The sequence below is a fragment of the Pseudogymnoascus destructans genome (assembly GCF_001641265.1).
Source record: "Pseudogymnoascus destructans isolate 20631-21 unplaced genomic scaffold scaffold_16, whole genome shotgun sequence".
In the NCBI taxonomy this organism is placed as follows: Eukaryota; Fungi; Ascomycota; class Leotiomycetes; order Thelebolales; family Thelebolaceae; genus Pseudogymnoascus; species Pseudogymnoascus destructans.
Window position 1 is genome coordinate 856,219 of NW_020167535.1, and position 16,412 is coordinate 872,630.

General features: G+C 49.0%; 6 protein-coding genes across 6 annotated transcripts; 3 read left to right on the top strand and 3 right to left on the bottom strand.

Annotated features, from left to right (window-relative positions):
• The first annotated feature begins 28 nt into the window (after positions 1 to 28).
• Positions 29 to 3,099, top strand: VC83_06032 (uncharacterized protein). Its single transcript, XM_024469638.1, has 2 exons — positions 29 to 476; positions 528 to 3,099. Exons 1-2 carry the CDS (start codon positions 135 to 137, stop codon positions 2,862 to 2,864), a joined length of 2,679 nt encoding a protein of 892 aa, XP_024322474.1. The 5' UTR covers positions 29 to 134; the 3' UTR covers positions 2,865 to 3,099.
• On the top strand, positions 3,100 to 5,288 carry SRP72 (Signal recognition particle core component). Its single transcript, XM_024469639.1, has 2 exons — positions 3,100 to 3,976; positions 4,025 to 5,288. The coding sequence occupies exons 1-2, from the start codon at positions 3,162 to 3,164 to the stop codon at positions 5,211 to 5,213; spliced, it is 2,004 nt and encodes a 667-aa protein (XP_024322475.1). The 5' UTR covers positions 3,100 to 3,161; the 3' UTR covers positions 5,214 to 5,288.
• Positions 5,289 to 6,634, bottom strand: CBP3 (Protein cbp3, mitochondrial). Its single transcript, XM_024469640.1, has 3 exons — positions 6,432 to 6,634; positions 6,001 to 6,379; positions 5,289 to 5,947 (listed from the first exon to the last, which is right to left on the bottom strand). Exons 1-3 carry the CDS (start codon positions 6,486 to 6,488, stop codon positions 5,415 to 5,417), a joined length of 969 nt encoding a protein of 322 aa, XP_024322472.1. The 5' UTR covers positions 6,489 to 6,634; the 3' UTR covers positions 5,289 to 5,414.
• A 272-nt stretch (positions 6,635 to 6,906) lies between these two features.
• VC83_06035 (uncharacterized protein) lies at positions 6,907 to 11,397 on the bottom strand (the record flags this gene model as incomplete). Its single annotated transcript, XM_024469641.1, has 4 exons — positions 6,907 to 8,624; positions 8,675 to 11,000; positions 11,051 to 11,327; positions 11,382 to 11,397. 4 exons carry the CDS (start codon positions 11,395 to 11,397, stop codon positions 6,933 to 6,935), a joined length of 4,311 nt encoding a protein of 1,436 aa, XP_024322473.1. The 3' UTR covers positions 6,907 to 6,932.
• Positions 11,398 to 12,510: 1,113 nt separating this feature from the next.
• Positions 12,511 to 16,330, bottom strand: DBP9 (ATP-dependent DNA/RNA helicase). The gene is made up of 3 exons (XM_024469643.1): positions 16,006 to 16,330; positions 15,480 to 15,955; positions 12,511 to 15,430 (listed from the first exon to the last, which is right to left on the bottom strand). The coding sequence occupies exons 1-3, from the start codon at positions 16,273 to 16,275 to the stop codon at positions 14,314 to 14,316; spliced, it is 1,863 nt and encodes a 620-aa protein (XP_024322471.1). The 5' UTR covers positions 16,276 to 16,330; the 3' UTR covers positions 12,511 to 14,313.
• On the top strand, positions 12,939 to 14,205 carry VC83_06036 (uncharacterized protein; the record flags this gene model as incomplete). The annotated part of the gene is made up of 5 exons (XM_024469642.1): positions 12,939 to 13,019; positions 13,079 to 13,199; positions 13,226 to 13,322; positions 13,368 to 13,514; positions 13,560 to 14,205. The coding sequence occupies 5 exons, from the start codon at positions 12,939 to 12,941 to the stop codon at positions 14,203 to 14,205; spliced, it is 1,092 nt and encodes a 363-aa protein (XP_024322470.1).
• Positions 16,331 to 16,412: the final 82 nt, after the last annotated feature.

A 16,412-nucleotide genomic window follows, 5' to 3' on the forward strand; every position in this document is an offset into this window, starting at 1 on the left:
TTGACTTTCATCGAAACAACCACTCGACGCGCATTAGCTTCACAAGTCTCTATTGGCAGCTAAAACATGATTTAAAACATATCATTGACCTCACACCAGCCTGACCAGCTCAAATCCGAGCTCGAAAATCGAAGATGCCTGATATTGTGAGCTATACGCCTGCTTGGCTTTCAAACCCTTCTCTCGGACACGAAATATTCACACCAGCTCGTCCAAAGCATGTCGATGGGCGAGCGCCTTCTACGACCATTTCAAGCGGAAACTCAAAATACAATGCGAATCCGGGCCCAAAGAGAACTATTGCCCGCCGTGGGGCAGAAGTCTTCGTTGCTGTTGGCAAGGAGATCCGATGGGCAGATCTAGTTTATGTGAAGGAGCTGTACGAAGTGAAGCTAGACAGAAAAGCTAGAGGGAAACGCGCCGAAGATTTGTCAGATGATGGTAGCAGCAATGATGATGATGCTGAAGGTTATAGGGTACGTGCTGCCAGTTTTATAAACTGGGCATAACTAACTAGCTGGCCACAGATTATCAAAACCACGGTGGCAGACGACATCAAGCAACTTGTTATTTCTCCTCATGGCGACTACTTGGCTATCCTTACCACACATACAGTACATATCTCTGTTCTACCCGACTCCTCGCACTTGACAGGCCCCGACCGAAGTCCGCTACGACTAAAGATGTACACGTTAGGGCCTACAACTCATGTTACATCTCAATCTGCCGTAAAATCTGCACTGTGGCACCCCCTAGGTGTCAACGGAACATGCTTGGTTACTGTCACCGAAGAAGCAGTCGTGCGCATATGGGAACTTTCAACCACGGACAGATGGTCCTTTGACAGACCGGCCTTGGCAATCGACTTAAAGAAGCTCGCCGATGGAACATCCCTTGATCAAGACTTCAGCGCCTCAAAATTTGGTTCCAGCAAGAGGTTCTCCCCTGATTCAGTAGAGATGGAAGTGGCGTCGGCGTGTTTTGGTGCCAGGGGCACGGGCGGATGGTCTCCCATGACGCTTTGGGTTGCAATGCGGGAAGGCGACGTTTACGCACTCTGCCCGCTTCTACCGGAAAAGTGGGCGCCCCCTCCGACTCTCATCCCGTCGTTGTCAGTGGCAATCGTTGCAAAGGTTGCTATGATGGAAGACGACTTCGATTATTCAGAAGATACGAAGCGGTTAAGCCAACAGCAACTTTCGTGGATGTCTGACCTTGACAACCAAGAGCCTGTTATCGTGGAGGGCCCTGTTGGAGAAGAGCCGGCAGATGTCTATACTCGACCTCAAAAGCCTGGCAGGGTACCAAAACTCCAAGGCCCATTCATCTTCGAGCTTTCCCCCGACGACTCTGATAATGACCTCGACACTCTCCTGAGTGATATACTCGTCATTGGGGCTAAAATTGACGCAGATGCGCTGATGGATGGCGAGGACGCTGAACTGGACTTTGGCGAGGTTGATCAGGAGGGGCTTTCAATCGGCGTCATCTGCCTTGCCAGCAGCAGTGGGCGGGTCTCCATATGTCTAGATGTCGATGGAGTTGAAGCCCAGTGGCTGCCCATTCGCAAATCCAAGCAGCTGCTATTTCCACCACAGACTACCCCACCATCGCTCTTAACATATCAAGTCTTGGACACGCTCCGATCCAAAGAAAATAGGGAGGACAACTGGCCCATGTTTAGCGAAGATGTGGCGTCGAGGTACTCATTCTTCATCACGAACTGGTCCAACGTTACATTCATTTCGCTCTCGGCATGGGTCTTCAGACTTGAAAGCGATTTACAAAATGGTCCAGCCGCAGGGATCGCTTTCCGCCTTGATCTCCTTGCAAAGGGCGAAAACTTCATCCGCGATCGCCTTATTTCTAATAATTCCCAAGGCGACGAGTCATTGCCTGCTTTGGCTGCCTGCACAAGCATCAGGGACCCGGATTTGGGCTACTTCCTCCTGACGAACTCTTCTCATGGCCCTATAAGTCTGGCATTGGCCACTCCTGAGGACTCATTCAACATGCGGCGACTTATCACTGGCTCGCCTTCTAATGAGGATTCCGAGTCGCATGATCAGCCGTTGCTTCTGTGCCCGCCAAGACCGGTCTATGAACCTCCGGCAGCTTTCACGGCTCCCTCTAACCTCCCAGAATGGCACGACAATCTCCGACACAGCAAAAATAAGAGGCTACTTCACGAGCCTATCCGACTCTCACCAGCAACGTTGACCATATTTGCTGATGCCCACAAGATCATGAGCGAAGAGACTCACCGGATTAATGGTGCAGCAGCTGAGCTATTCCGCCGCTGTGAAAAGCTCCAAGTTGATCTCAAAGAACAGATTGCCAAGGCCAACGAAGTCGCGAATAGGATTGAGCAGGTCATTGGAGATGATAACGAAGTTGACGACAGTTATGTTGGCGCCAATCAAAGCATCGAAGATCGCATCGAGAATGCCAAAGACCGACAACGGGAGCTAACTGAGCGAGTTGAGATCATCAAGAAGAAAGTCGGGAGATCGGTCGTGAGGGAGTTGAGCGACCGCGAGAAGATTTGGTTTGAGGAGATCAGCACGCTGAATAAGAACATCTTTGGCGCTGAAGACGGCAAGGAAGACGGTCTGACGGGTGGTAGGAAAATGGAGTTTTGGAGGCGCTTTGAGGAGGTTAAAAGCTTGAAAGAGGGCATCGTAGAGGAAGTTGTTAAGATACGTGAAAAAGAAGGGTCGCGAGCAGCAGAGGCAACCAGAGATGAAGGCGTCCCTACGGACATTCGACGAGGGAAGGTCGCTCAAGTCATGCAGCTTATCGAAAGGGAGACGGCGCTAGTTGAGGGAGTAAAGGGAAGGTTGGAGAGACTCAGTCTGGTGTAGGATGTTATGTATTGATTATAAGGGTGGGTTTATTATGTCGCGATATGACAGCTTATGATAGAACATGACCGTTGAATATTTTTCCGTTGCATATGGCGGCGCTTATTGATATTCCAGAATCAATTTACTAAGCGCTACCACGAACCTTAACTTAATTTGATCCAAGCGAATGTGGGGTGGGGCGGTATTGCGCACAAGACCCCACCAACGTTTTGGTTGGAACGAAGTTGACAGCTCAGCCTCCCGGAGCGCCCAACCAGACGTCTAAAATATACATATACATGGAATGAAACATATATGGCCGCGCATATAATACATATATCAGCTTACTCAAGTGCGCCCAATCTCGCTAGCATGGCGTCCAACCCCACCGCTACGTTGAGCAAACTACTCGGCTCAGCAACTATGGAGGACCATGAGGAGATTCTGAGAGCCGCCAATGCCGTTCTCAAGAAGTCGAAAACAAACCAGGATGCGCTGCGTACTCGCGTTATTGCACTCCTCAAGCTAGACCGCTACGCAGATGCCCTCCGCGCCCTCGACGACGGGGGCGAAGCTCTCAGCGAAAGCTGCCACGTTGAGAAGTCGTACGCCCTTTACAAAACAGGCCAGCTCGAGGCCGCACAGAAGATTTTCGGCGAGGTGACATCGGTATCTCGAGGCCTACGACATGTCGCTGCACAGGTTGCATATCGCGCCGAAAACTTCGAGGAGGCGGGGGAGATATACAAGCAGTTGAGCGTTCAGGACGCCGCGCTCGAGGATGAGGAGAATGACCTCAGAATCAATACGCTTGCGGTGGATGCGCAACTTGAGTGGCAGGGCAATGGGGACAAATTGGAGAAGAGCAGGAGGAAACCCTCGAGGGAGGACTTTGAAGCTTTTGAGACGGCGTACAATGCTGCTTGCGGGTGTGTTGCAAGGGGCGATCTAGGGTCAGGCTCTGTGCTACTGAAGAGGGCGAGAGACCTTTGCGAGTCTTTGGATGAGCTAACGGATGAGGAGAAGAAGGCCGAAATTCTGCCTATTATGGTGCAGCAGGCTTACGTGTTTACGAAATTGGGCAAGTCGCATGAAGCGGAGACGATACAAAGAATGATCGATACATCAGAGTACGTGGCTGGCTTCGGATTGAGGGAGATATTTTAACCTTGCTGCAGGATTCCAGAAGCCCCCACACGGCTCGTTGCCCACAATAATACCTTTGCGTGCCAAAAGCAGGAAAATCCGTATCTCACAGAACGCCTATTCGAAGCCATGCCGAAAGTGCCAGATACCGAGAAGCTCTTCAAATATCAAGCAAGCATAATCGAGAGAAATAGATATGCTATTGATTTACAATCTCTTAAGTATGATGGAGTGATACGGTCGACGAGCAAGGCTATCTCAAAGGTCCCCGCGCCCACGACCTCTCCATTTGTCAATAAGCTATCGTCTGTTAATGCAGCCGCACATACAAAGTGCCGAAGCGACAAAGCAAGCATTAAGACACTCCTTGCCCTGCTACAAAAAAGACCAAACGACGTCGGCCTGGTCTTGACCATTATTCAGCTTTACGTGCTCGCTCAAAACCCTGGCCCCGCAATCGCACTTCTCGAGTCATTCTTCAAATGCCTCGAAGAATCAGCGACGCCGGAAGAGCTAAATGTTCGCTATTCTCCTGGTCTTGTGGCCCTTATTGTATCTCTGTATCGCCTGGAGGGGCGCAAAGGACCCACAAAGGTACAACTTGGCAAGGCCGCCTCTTACTGGTCTAGCAAGTCAACCCCGTCCGATGAGTTGCTTAGAGCGGCAGGGCTATCCCTCCTCGAATCTTCCAACCCTGAGGACCTGAAAGCTGCAGCTGATTTCTTTGGCTCCCTCCGAAAGCAAGATCCCAATGATCGCATTGCCCTCGCCGGCTATGTCGCCTCAGTTGCAACTACGGATCTCTCCCTCGTCTCTACCGACCTCGCAAAGTTGTCCCCAGTCGATCGCCTTATTGGCTCAGTGGACTCCGCAGCTCTCGAAAATGCTGGCATTGCTTCCCTTCCTGTGGCAATGGCTACTGCGAGCTGGAAGCGCTCAGCACCTACTGAAGAAAAGCCACCGAAGAAGCGTTTGAGGAAGAGCCAATTGCCGAAAGACTACGTTGAGGGCAAGGAGATGGATCCGGAGAGATGGCTACCATTGAAGGACCGAAGTAGTTACCGGCCGAAGGGTAAGAAGGGGAAGAAGAAGGCGGCGGAGGCGACACAGGGTGGTGTAGTGAGAGAAGAGGAATCTGTGGAATTGGTTGGGGGTGCTGGAGTAGTCAAAGTGCAGACCTCATCTAACAAGGCCGGCAAGAAGAAGAAAGGGAAGAAATGAATGGTCGCGGGTTGCCTCATAGAAGGATATCGGGCATCTACATGACTGTAGTTTATAAATATGATCTGACAGCTCATCACCTTCACATTTAACCTGTGCTAAAGCCCCCGTCGATAATCCATCGGTTGTAAGTTTGCCTGTATTATATTATACAACATGATCATCCACACATATATATCATACATCCACGCATCGCCGGCCTCATACACTCTTAGTACCTCCTACAGCTTCCGTACCCTCCGTAAAGGGTTGGTCTATCATTGGGCTTTTCTTCCCGACCAACACTTTCAACGCATCCGGGTCACTCCACTTCCAGTTCCCCATCTGCATCTCCAATTCCTCTGTAGCCTCCAGGTCCATAAGGCTCTTCCGCATATATGCAATCACCTTGGTCAACCCCTTAACATCCACATCCTCCCGACCCTTCCACACATTCCTCCATACAGCACTAGCAAGTGCTGCGTCCCCCCTAACCAGGCCCTCGTCGTATGCGAAAAGGATGCCACGCCACTGGATGAACAGGTCCTTGAGGTACTTGTTTCGCGTGCCGCGCGCCTCCATGTTGTGCGAGACAACCATGCGGTGCTCGGCGTCGTAGAAGAAGTGGTCGATGAGATGTTGTTGGTAGATGGAAGAGGTGGAAGCGGGGAAGCAGCGGAGGCGCACGGTGAGAAGGTACATGTGAAGCATGGTTACTTGCGACCAGGTGCTGAAGGTGGGCGGGAGGCCAAGTTCTACAGGCGCGCGTTAGAGACAGGGCGGGTCAGGAGGTGATGGGAGGGGTTACCAGTGTGCCACCAGCCAGCGCCTTGGCCCAAATCCTCCCCATCCGCCGTCTTGGGCATTTCTTCATCTTCCATGGCGGCTTCCGGGATCGAATAGTCGGCCTGGGCAGCACATTGGCGGTAGAGCACTTCTGCTACACCGTAGGCTGAGTATGTCCCGGCTGTCTTCGAAAGTGCTGCAAGTCCATCGGCCGCGAGTTTGGAGGTCTGCCCGCTTTTGCTTTCTGTAGTCGGGCTGGAACTTGGGTTTGACCCCGTTAACGGGTCGGTGGGTTTGAGGGAGGACGCGGCAGCTTTATCCGAATTTGGAGGGCTGGCTCGTGAATATCGTGTTGTCGTGAAACTCCGAGAAACTCTCGCAATCTGGGGCGTTTGTCGGGACTATTGCAGCAGTTAGTGAATGACTAGGATAACGGCATAGCGAAGGATTTACAAATCGAGCTTGTCTCTGGAGCGTCCGTAGACATGCTATGCACCCTTTAGATGCCATGATGCGCCAGTTATACACTCCTTTCGAAAGCTGGATTATTTATTTGCTCTATCCGCGTATCACCGTATCGATTTATCGATCTGGCGTACAGGGGTTTATGCACCATGGTCCAACATTAATCCGCTGTAAGTAGGGCCGAAACCATCAGATAAGTTAGAGTAGAACTAAATATCGTTCTTGTTCAGCCATCTCTATACCTGTACAAACCATTGTTGTATCTCTCATCACATTCTCAAGATTAAAACATTATTTGCAGGCGGATTCTTGTATTTAGCTGCTATTCCATTGGTAACGTGGAATAGAATCTACCAATTGCTATTCCATTTTCATTTGCCGTAACCTTTATATCTTACACCGTGGCCATAAAATCATCGAAGGCACTTTCTTCGCATTAGAATCCAGGAACATCATACAGGAAGGAGTTTGTAAGCTCTCCTCGGTCTCTCAATTCAATGGCCCTTTGGTCTCATAGTCTTCTACCCAGACCCGAATCTCCTCACCACTGTTTGCATAATTGTTTGACGCTGAGAACAATTCTCCGGATCTATTGTGGCTTTCCAGACTGTCTCTGACTGGCTTCTCAGCGTCATTTTGAAACGCAACAAGCTGGGAAATATCGCCTCCGACAGGCCTAATTTCTGCGAGAAATATCTCGGAAGCCCGCTTGTTGGCCAGCTCACGATCAGTATACACGTCAAGCATCTTGAAGGTTTGAGTGAGTATCATTTCAGGTTTCGCTTCAGGAGATTTGGAGTCAAGAGACAGCCGATGGACATCGGCGGCCAGAATATGACCAGAGCTGTCCGAAAGTTCAACCTCTACCTCTTCTTCGAATAGGGCATCGATTTCGTCCCCGCCCGACTCCCCGGAGTTTTCACTTTGGTGATCATTGGATTTTTCATTGTCATTCTGATCGGTATCCGTGCCTTGTTCTGTGTCGCCATTCTGGTCAGTCTCCATGGTTTGTTCTCCATCGCCATTCTGGTCTGTCTCCATGGCTTGTTCGGCCTCACCATTCTGATCTATCTCCATGGCTTGCTCTGCCACGTGAGCCTGGTCGGCCTCTATGGCTTGTTCTGTCTTGACAATCTGGTCTGCCTCACCATTTTGGTCTGCCTCGCCATTCTGGTCTGCCTTGATGGGCTGCTTTATCTCGCCGTTCTGATCCATCCCCAAGTTTTGTTCTGCATCTTCGTTCTCGTCTGTCTCTATGTTTTGTTCTGCCGCTTCGTTCTCGCTAGCCTCATCTCCATCTGAACCCATGGGAGTTTGAACCTTCTTGGTTATCGATTTGAGAACGAAATATAGTTTGGGCTTGAATATGCCCTTGACTTTTTCATGCTCAAAATCATCCAAATCGCCGATGTATTGGGCATCTGCCATTACATCAACACATTCGACCATGTTCTCTTCGGAGTCGATGAAGGCTCTGCCGCTGAACAGTCCTGTCTCTTTAGAATACCATTGTGTTTTCTGAGGTCTAAGCATTGGTGGGCCCCAACGAGTTCGTCTGAGCTCTTCTTCTGCAAATTCATTCGCATCGTCACTATCAAAAAACTGTTTTATAGTGATAGGCAGAGATTTTTCTTCGTCTCTAATTTCCGATCGTTTCACCGAAAAGATGTACACCATTTCTTTGTCTTGAAGGTGGCGGGGCTTTATCATCTGTGACGGCTTGTTCTCATATTCGAAGGTCCGAGCATTGGCCGCCATTCTATCGGCTTCCATTGCTTTGATATCAGAAACACGGTCCAGGCGACCCGAAGGTGCAGCTGACTTTGGCTTGTTTAGTAGAGTAGTGCCTGACTCGTCATCGTCAGGATCTTCCTCCGAGACTTCGCTTTCACTGTCGTCGTCATCTCCCAAGTGCTGCATTCTATCGTCGACTATTTTTGCGGCTGCAGCTTTTTGGAAATGACCCAGAGAACCGTTGGATTCGCGCAACCGCGCCATTACCCCCCCGCATCGACCCTTGTCGCTCTGAGAGTTGTATTTGCTGGGTCTAGTAGAGCCACCATCATTGAAGTCAACGTCTTCATACCCAAAACGGGCTTGACCATGTGGGCTCCCTCCACCATGGGGCATCATCCTCTTATCTTTTTCATATTTTTTCTCTCGCTTTTCTCGGTAATCTTTCTGTCGTCAACATTAGCACATGAAGAAACATGGCTGCGAGAATAACTTACCACCTGTCCCTCTATGGTGGATCTAATTTCATATTCACTCATATATATGCCCTGTTCCGCATTCTCCCTGTGGAGTTTGACCTCGAATCGTTTCTTTGCCTTTTCAGCCAGGCGTATTTCTTCCTTCTCGCGCTTCCTCGCCTCACTATCCCATAGGCTCTTTTCTCCTAATGACGCATGGTCGTTTGGTTGCTTGGTAGGTTTGCGCCCTGGGGAGAACTGAGTCTCCGAGGCATACTTCTTTGGAGAGGCTATCATACCCCTCACCGAGTTTAGCCCATTTCTCGCATTCATAGGCATGGTAGGAGGTCGCACAGTTAAGATCTTATGCAGTGCTTCCTTTAGCTCCCCCCGAACTTCTCCTTTCAGAGTTGAGGCAAGCTTTTCGAATGAGGCTGCAAAATCCTCCTTCAATTCGATTGTCTCACGTGCTCGTTCCTGGGCCAAAGCTTCGTCGCGCTTTTTTTGCTCTGCTGATAGTATCTCCTTGTGGTGCTCGATTACGATACTAGCAACTTTTGTCTCAGTGTTTGCTTTTCTCGCCCCCTTCCAGCCTGCCAAAGCTCGAAGGGAAAGAGCCTCTGAGCCAGATATCTCTTTTATCGTTGCGGCGATGTTGGATGCTTTCTGCTCTATATTCGAGATAGAATCGCTCTTCGGTGGAGGTGGTGTTAAAGGCGGGCGTGGGATATCTCCCCTGGGGCGAACTGCTGCACTCCTACCCGTTGGTGCAGCGGGTTCATCCGGAATCGCAATGACAACCTGCTCTGGGACGAAAAGTCCTCCGTCGTCGTCGACTGGGGGCTCAGGTATCTTCATGGCTTCCGTTGGGGCCCTTTCGCCTCCTTTCTCTCGTCCACCTTGCCCCATTCTGGCTGGCTTCAAGCTTGTCGCAGCCAGTTTAGAAGCTTCAAGAGTTTTCTTTAGATTTTCCGCATCTTGCTGTCGCTTGCGCTCGGCTGCGGCTTCCTTCTCTATAACGACAGCTTCTCGCTCGCTTTGCTCTTGCCTTTTTCGGCGTAGAAGCTCTTCCGCGATGCGTTTTTGCTCGTCGTGTCGTTTTTGGTCTTCTTCCTCTCGCAACTTCTGGATAGCCTCTCGTTCCTCTTGAGTTTTGGCTTTCTTCGATGCTCTTTCAGCCCTTTCAGCCTCTTTCCGCGCCTTTTCGCGCTCAGCATCCTCTTTCTTTATAGTTTCCAATTCTTGGGCCAGGCCCTCATTGTACCTTTTTCTGACCTCAGCCTCTCGTTTACGCATTTCTTGTTTCTGTATGTCTGCCTGGATTCGCGCTTGGGCTGCGTCGTTGATGGGTTCCTCGAATAGGGCATCTGTGTTCTTGGCCTTGGCCGCCATATCCTCTTTCTCCTTGATTTTAGCATAAGCTTCAGCTTGCTTTTGTAGTTTCTCCAAGGCATCGTCTTCGTCCTTCTTTGACCTTTTCACCGCGGATTTGTTCTTCTGGTCTCGGCTTCCAGCATCTTTTTTCCGACCTACAGGATCATCAAGGCCATAGGTCAAAGACCGAGCCCCCCGGCGGCCCTGGGCGAAGTTTATTGAAGGCATAGAGATCTGAGGAGCTATAACAGTGTTGCTTCTTGTTTCGGTGCTGGTGATAAGACTTTTAGGATGCCCAATCTCGTCTTCGTCATCATCAAGTATAAACGGCCCAGTCCGCTTCACAATAGGGAGCTTTCGGATATTTGCTTCATTGGTCAAGCTAGTTTCTCTCTGAGACCGCACATTAGTCCGTAGTATTGTGTCTGGACGTGGCTGCATTGGCGAAAGTAGAAGCCTTTGAGGAGAACGCTGAAATCCTTGAGGAGAAGGTTGGAATCCTTGAGTCGGATTCTGAAATCCTTGGGGCGAAGGTTGGAATCCTTGTGGAGAAGGTTGAGAGGCGTGGCGCGAAGCCCCAGCTCCGGATGCAGCATACTGAGTGGACCGCTGGTGAGGTACAGGGGAAGCTGGCACACTCTGGTGTCGTGGGGTTGTGAAGTCGATGTTTCCACGGACACTTGCGTGTCCCTGTAGTGGTTGTGCAACACTGGAGGCGCGAGAGCCTTGTGGGTTTTGTGGCTGAAAAAGCTGGCCTGAGATATTTTGGCTTGGACGAAAAGGCTGGGCCAAGGATTTTCTGCCATCGGATTGTCGAATATCCGGTTCGGCGTACGGAGATGGCCTTGGAGGCGATATATGGTTCCCTTGTGGAATAGACTGATGGGAACTGGCAAAAATTACCTGTGCTTGGTTTGCCAGGGGAGATATCGAGGGGTGACGAGAACGGTACTCCATCTGATTTGACTGCGTGTTTGTTTGATGATATGGCCTAATCCTATCAGCAAATCGAAAAGTCGGTGATTGTGTCAGTAAACTTACATAGACTGCACCCTGTTTGAGTGTGGGATATTGGGCCCATACTGGGCTTGTTCGTGGAGGAGATTTGCTGGAGTCGGTAGATGTCGGGAAGGGTGACCATTGATGTTTCCATTGCTTCTCGGATAAATCTCGTCTTGCCTGCCATATGGATGTGAAGCTTTAGGAGTATTTCGGGGGCGTTTGGCTGGGTAACTCTGGTTGTTGAAGGCCAGGCTTCCGGGTCTTTTGACGTTGAATGGAAGGGTGTATTCGCCGTGCCAGCTCTCTTCTTCGGGCCCTTCTTGATATTAGTTACTCAGCCTCGTAGATAAAACTTTCTGGGCATACCCACCTGCGACGTATGCCATTTCAAGTGATTATTGAGAAATATATCTTGGCTGAGGTTGTGATGAAGCCGTAGTGCCAGTAAACATAGGCTGCCCACAGGGGTCCAGAATTTGAAGTTGCATGAAGGTAACTGAAAAATAATGAAGAGTGTCAGCTACTGCTTAATAAGTCTACTTGAGGCATTTGAATGATCATGATATTGAAAGATGAAAGTAGGAGTAAGAGTTTGGAGGAAGAAGGGTGCAGTTCTGTCAAAACACGTTATTTACCTTGTTCGGGGGAGGCAACCAAGGCCCTCTGTCGATGTTGGCAGGAAACTAAGACTTCGAGGAGAGAAAGAAGAATTTGGTGGAAAATAAGATTTTTCAGGAGAGAAAGAAGGATTTGGTAGGAAATAAGGCCTTGAGGAAAGAAAGACTGCTTCGGTGAGAACCGGAAGGCTTCGACGAGAAAAGGTGGTTTTGACAAGAACAACAAGGTGAGAATGGACGGCAACAGTAAAGTGGTCACAACAGAATAAAAGGGAGTTAGAAATAATAGAAATATGGAACAGCTTTGTGGAATAAATATTGGCTAATAAACTATAAATATCTAAAGCGTTTTTTTATTATAAGCATTATCATTCTCATATTCGCTCTTATGTTGTTCCTCTCTTTTATGAGAAATGAATGAGTACGAATAAAATACCTTTGTTTACTTAAATGTCAGATGGGTGCTGTATGCAGTTCTACAGTTATTCATTTCACACTGGTGTCACGTTTGTTATGGACTCTGTTCCTAGACGGGCTATGCAAGAAGACTTGGGGTGCATCGAGGTTGTCATAGACTCTATTTTCTGCTGAGGATCGCAAGGTGACAGTTATAGGCGCTCCAACCCACAGTCTCCAATATTAATCACGTCTGTGCCAGACCCTATTCCTGGGGGGATTCAACAAGGACACGGTAGTGGATAGTATAATCCATAGTCTTTAGTCCGTTTACAATAAGGCAACCTGAAGAATATATTCTAAAACTACAAGTAAAAACTGTAAAAGAATATTGCTCGTATTTGTAACATCCAGTAGCGATAGAACTGGCTTCCGGAGACGTGAGATTCTAAATCTTACAATAAATACAAATATATTGATAAATTGGTTCAAGCTGATCAAAGTCTATGGCGCCTTTTTACTTCTCCCAACGAATCTGCTGCAATTTCGGTAGCAAATAGAAATAGAAATATCTGAACGTGTTGGATAATGGCCAATTGCAGATGTGGGCGGCTTCAGTGCCACAATGACAGTGACAGAGCATGGTATCCAGGCCCTCATTGCTCCGACCATCAGTAATTCGTGTATTATTTCGATTTCGTTTATATTGTAGCGTTTCTGCTAGTGCATAATAGTTTATGTGCAATTTATTGTGGTAAGTTACCCCTTACTTACCCCTGGTTTTGAGGAACCGCGATAAAATAAGCTAGTATAATATGATATCACGACTTTTTACCATATATTCCGAAAATACCACAACAAAGCAAAGGAGGAGTTATAAAGATATTCGATATTACAAGAAAATATATATCAATATGCCGCACAGTATCCAGAAGGTCTTTTTGACCGGCGCCAATGGCTTCGTCGCCTGCCATATTTTGTCCGATTTAATAAAGGTTGGCACAGCACGTGTCTCTCATAACTCAAGGCAATACTAACAGCAAATACTTTCCAGGCAGGATATCTAGTAACGGCGACCGTGAGATCAAAGACCAAATCCCAACAGATGCTGGATGCCCATCCGGAGTGGAAAGACATTGTCAGATTTGTATATATATCAGACTTCACCGTCCCAGGTGCATTCGACGAGGCAATCAAACAGGAGGGAGGCAAATTGAATTATATCATTCACACCGCTCCCCTGTTACCTTCAATGTTGAGGACATTCAGAAGGAGATCATTGATCCTGCTGTCCAGGGGTAAGTGTAGTGTCCCAGTTTTGTCGATTAATTGACATTGGGCAGCACAACGTCGCTCTTGAAGAGTGTGCATGAGTATGGGGGACAGCAGGTCAAACGGGTCGTGCTGCTTAGCAGTTCTGCTGCGATCGTGAACCCCATGGAGGATACAAGTATAACAGAGACCCATATAGCGAGAAAGATTGGGAGCCGGTAACCCAGTCCCACCACCTCATATTTTACGATGCTAATCAAGAGCCAGGTCACTGCGGAAATGGCTGTTGAGCAGCAAAACCCCCTCTTTGGATATTGTGCAGCCAAGACGCTGGCTGAGAAGGCGGCTTGGAAGTTCATCGAGGACAACAAGACCAGCTTCGACTTGACAGTCATCAACCCAGACGTTATCATCGGGCCCATGCTCCATAATGTATCCACGCCCGAGAAAATAAATGAGACGAATATGGTTACCATCTACAATTTCTTGGACGGAACCACTACCGGAGTTGGAGAATGGGGACTCCCGTTCTATCACTTTGTATGGCTGAGACTCTTCTTAATTGGTATTTCTTGGAACCAAGCGCTAACGGATGGCAGGTTGATGTGCGAGACGTCCCCTGAGCACATGTTCTGTCTCTGGACAGCCCCGCAACATCAGCGCGTGGGGTTGGTCCTTGCGGTTATAACTCCCCAGCTCGTAGTAAACATCATTCGAAAGAATTTCCCAGAGCTGAAAAGCAGGGTGCCTGAAGGAAACCCTAGCCAAATTGTGCCAGACGGCATTAACTTGTCGCGCTGGAACAATGAAAAGAGCTACCAGGTGCTTGAAAAGGATTGGACCCTAGAGACCAGCGTGGTCGACACCGTGAACGACATTTTGAAACGCGAAAAGGAATGGCAGAAATAGGCCACCAATAAATCACTTGAGTTTCTTCATAGTCGTCTTTGAGTGCATCTGTGACATGTAATATCATATTCATTCGCTAAGCGCCCGACACATCCGTCCCTTAATTTACTATTTCCCATTCTTCGTCCTGGCCCTGAAGCTCTTCAGCGGGTCATGCCTCTTCGCCTTCGACCCAAACGCGCCTCTTCCCTTGGATTTGTTCGCCGCTCTCGCCTTACGAATTCTGTTCTCGCTCTCCTTCCTGATCCCGACAATGCCTAATTCTCCCGTGATTGCTTTCTGCCCACCGCTCGGCATTAGATAGCTGGGGACGTGCTTCATGTGCCCCTGAACCTTTGCGGCACGCAACTCTCCGTCGTGTCGCAAGTGGTGCAGATCCTCTGGGTTCTCCTCGAAATGCCTCTTTAGTTTGTCACTCTTCATCAACTCCTGCCTCAGCTCGCGCGTCCGAGCTTCACGCACAGCGATCCGAGTGACCGCACGCAGTGCGTCGCCCATTCGGTACCGGAATGCCTCAACTTGCTTCATGTCGAAGTTGTATGGCTTTACCTCCTTGCCCTTTTTGGTTTGGTGGCGTATGATCTTCGCGAGCACCTCCTCGTCGTGCTTGCAGGACTCAACTGATGTGGGCTTGTGTTTGCGGTATTGATCTGCTGGAATAACAAAAGAAAGTGCCATGCCGGATTGCCCAGCACGACCTGTACGGCCCACGCGGTGGGTATATGATTTTGAGGTGGTGGGGAAGTCGAAATTTAACACGCAGGCGACATTCTTGAAATCGATTCCACGTGAGACACCGTATTCCTTGTCACGTTTCGCTTGCTTGCGCTTCTTCTTTGCCGGTTTCTCTTCTTTCACGACCTCCTCGCTTTCTGCAACGTCGACTTCCATCTCATCATCACCAGCAGCCTTCTTGGGCTCTTCAGGGGTGGCCTCTTCAAGCTCTTGGACTCTTGGTGCGTCCTCTTCGTCGCCGATTATTTCGTACTCGTCGCTTGCAATAATGATATCATAGACGTTCTTGTTAAACTCCGCCACGACATGGATACGGGAGTTGACTGGGAGTTCGGAGTTGAGAATACAACTCTTGATGCCGAATTGTTCGAGGAAAAGCTTCAATCGGTAACAGCGGTCAATGTCTTGAACGAAAACAATGCACTTGCCCTTGATGAGCTTGAGCTTAAAGATAACGTAGATCAGGAGGAACTTTTCGTCTTCTGCACATCTGGAATTGTTAGTAATGGTTTGCTAGTTGGCTTGTATGCCAAGCTTACTTCACCACATATTGGCTAATCTCCTCGCCTTCGTCATTTTGTTCGTCCAGTTTCAAAACAGCGGGGTTGCGACAAAACAGGCCTTTAAGGGTATCGACTTCGCTTGTCAGTGTCGCGCTCATCAATATCGTTTGAACTCCTTTGCGCATGGTTTTGGCGACATTCTGTAAATCCTCATCGTACCCGTATGAAAGAACAAGGTCCGCCTCGTCAATAACCAAGTGAGTCAGGTTATCCAGGGAGAGAGCTGATGTGTTGATATTTAATGCTGCGCGGGCAGGTGTCGCGACAACGATATCGGGAGCATCTGCGAGGAGCGATCTTTGAACGGCATCGGAGACCTTTTGTGTGAGGTTGATAGCTCTAACATCCTTCGCACAGAACGATGTGAACAATTCCACGGCCTTAAAGACTTGGTCGGCAAGCTCGCGAGTTGGGACGAGGATGAGGGCGGCTGTGCAAGGCTTGGTAGATATCTAATACTGTTAGTGAGGATTAAAGGCGAATTGGCAGTCAATCAACACACTTCTTTTTGCTTGAGGATAGCATGCAAGATAGGGAGAAGATAAGCAGCAGTCTTTCCTGATCCCGTCTTTGCTCTGGCAAGTACGTCCCGTCCCTTTATTGCTAGAGGTATAGCTTTCTTTTGAACCAGGGTAGGGGCTTTGAAGTTCTGTTTGGCGATAGCTTGGAGGAGTCGCGCATCGAGGCCAAGGTCTGCAAATGAGTTACTTTCTTGAGCCTTGGTCTCTTCTACAGGTGCGGGCACATCGTTGCCGTCGAGCTTGCGTTTCATTGTTGCGGCAGTGCTAAGTTTGGTCGTCAATAAATGAGAAGCCTTCCTTCTCTTTGGAGGGAAAGATGCGAATGTAGAGAGTAGTTATCTGGAACTTTTTTTCTTTCGGAGGTGGCAGAATATTGCGCCGACACCCA

Coding starts and splice junctions, on each gene's coding strand:
- VC83_06032 (XM_024469638.1), top strand. CDS start 135: ATGCCTGATATTGTGAGCTATACGCCTGCTTGGCTTTCAAACCCTTCT. Junction 477..527: donor ATGATGCTGAAGGTTATAGG/GTACGTGCTGCC, acceptor AGCTGGCCACAG/ATTATCAAAACCACGGTGGC.
- SRP72 (XM_024469639.1), top strand. CDS start 3,162: ATGGCCGCGCATATAATACATATATCAGCTTACTCAAGTGCGCCCAAT. Junction 3,977..4,024: donor AGAATGATCGATACATCAGA/GTACGTGGCTGG, acceptor ACCTTGCTGCAG/GATTCCAGAAGCCCCCACAC.
- CBP3 (XM_024469640.1), bottom strand. CDS start 6,488: ATGGCATCTAAAGGGTGCATAGCATGTCTACGGACGCTCCAGAGACAA. Junction 6,380..6,431: donor TCCAGAGACAAGCTCGATTT/GTAAATCCTTCG, acceptor CTGCTGCAATAG/TCCCGACAAACGCCCCAGAT. Junction 5,948..6,000: donor CGCTGGCTGGTGGCACACTG/GTAACCCCTCCC, acceptor GCGCGCCTGTAG/AACTTGGCCTCCCGCCCACC.
- DBP9 (XM_024469643.1), bottom strand. CDS start 16,275: ATGAAACGCAAGCTCGACGGCAACGATGTGCCCGCACCTGTAGAAGAG. Junction 15,956..16,005: donor CTATCCTCAAGCAAAAAGAA/GTGTGTTGATTG, acceptor TAACAGTATTAG/ATATCTACCAAGCCTTGCAC. Junction 15,431..15,479: donor ATTAGCCAATATGTGGTGAA/GTAAGCTTGGCA, acceptor TAACAATTCCAG/ATGTGCAGAAGACGAAAAGT.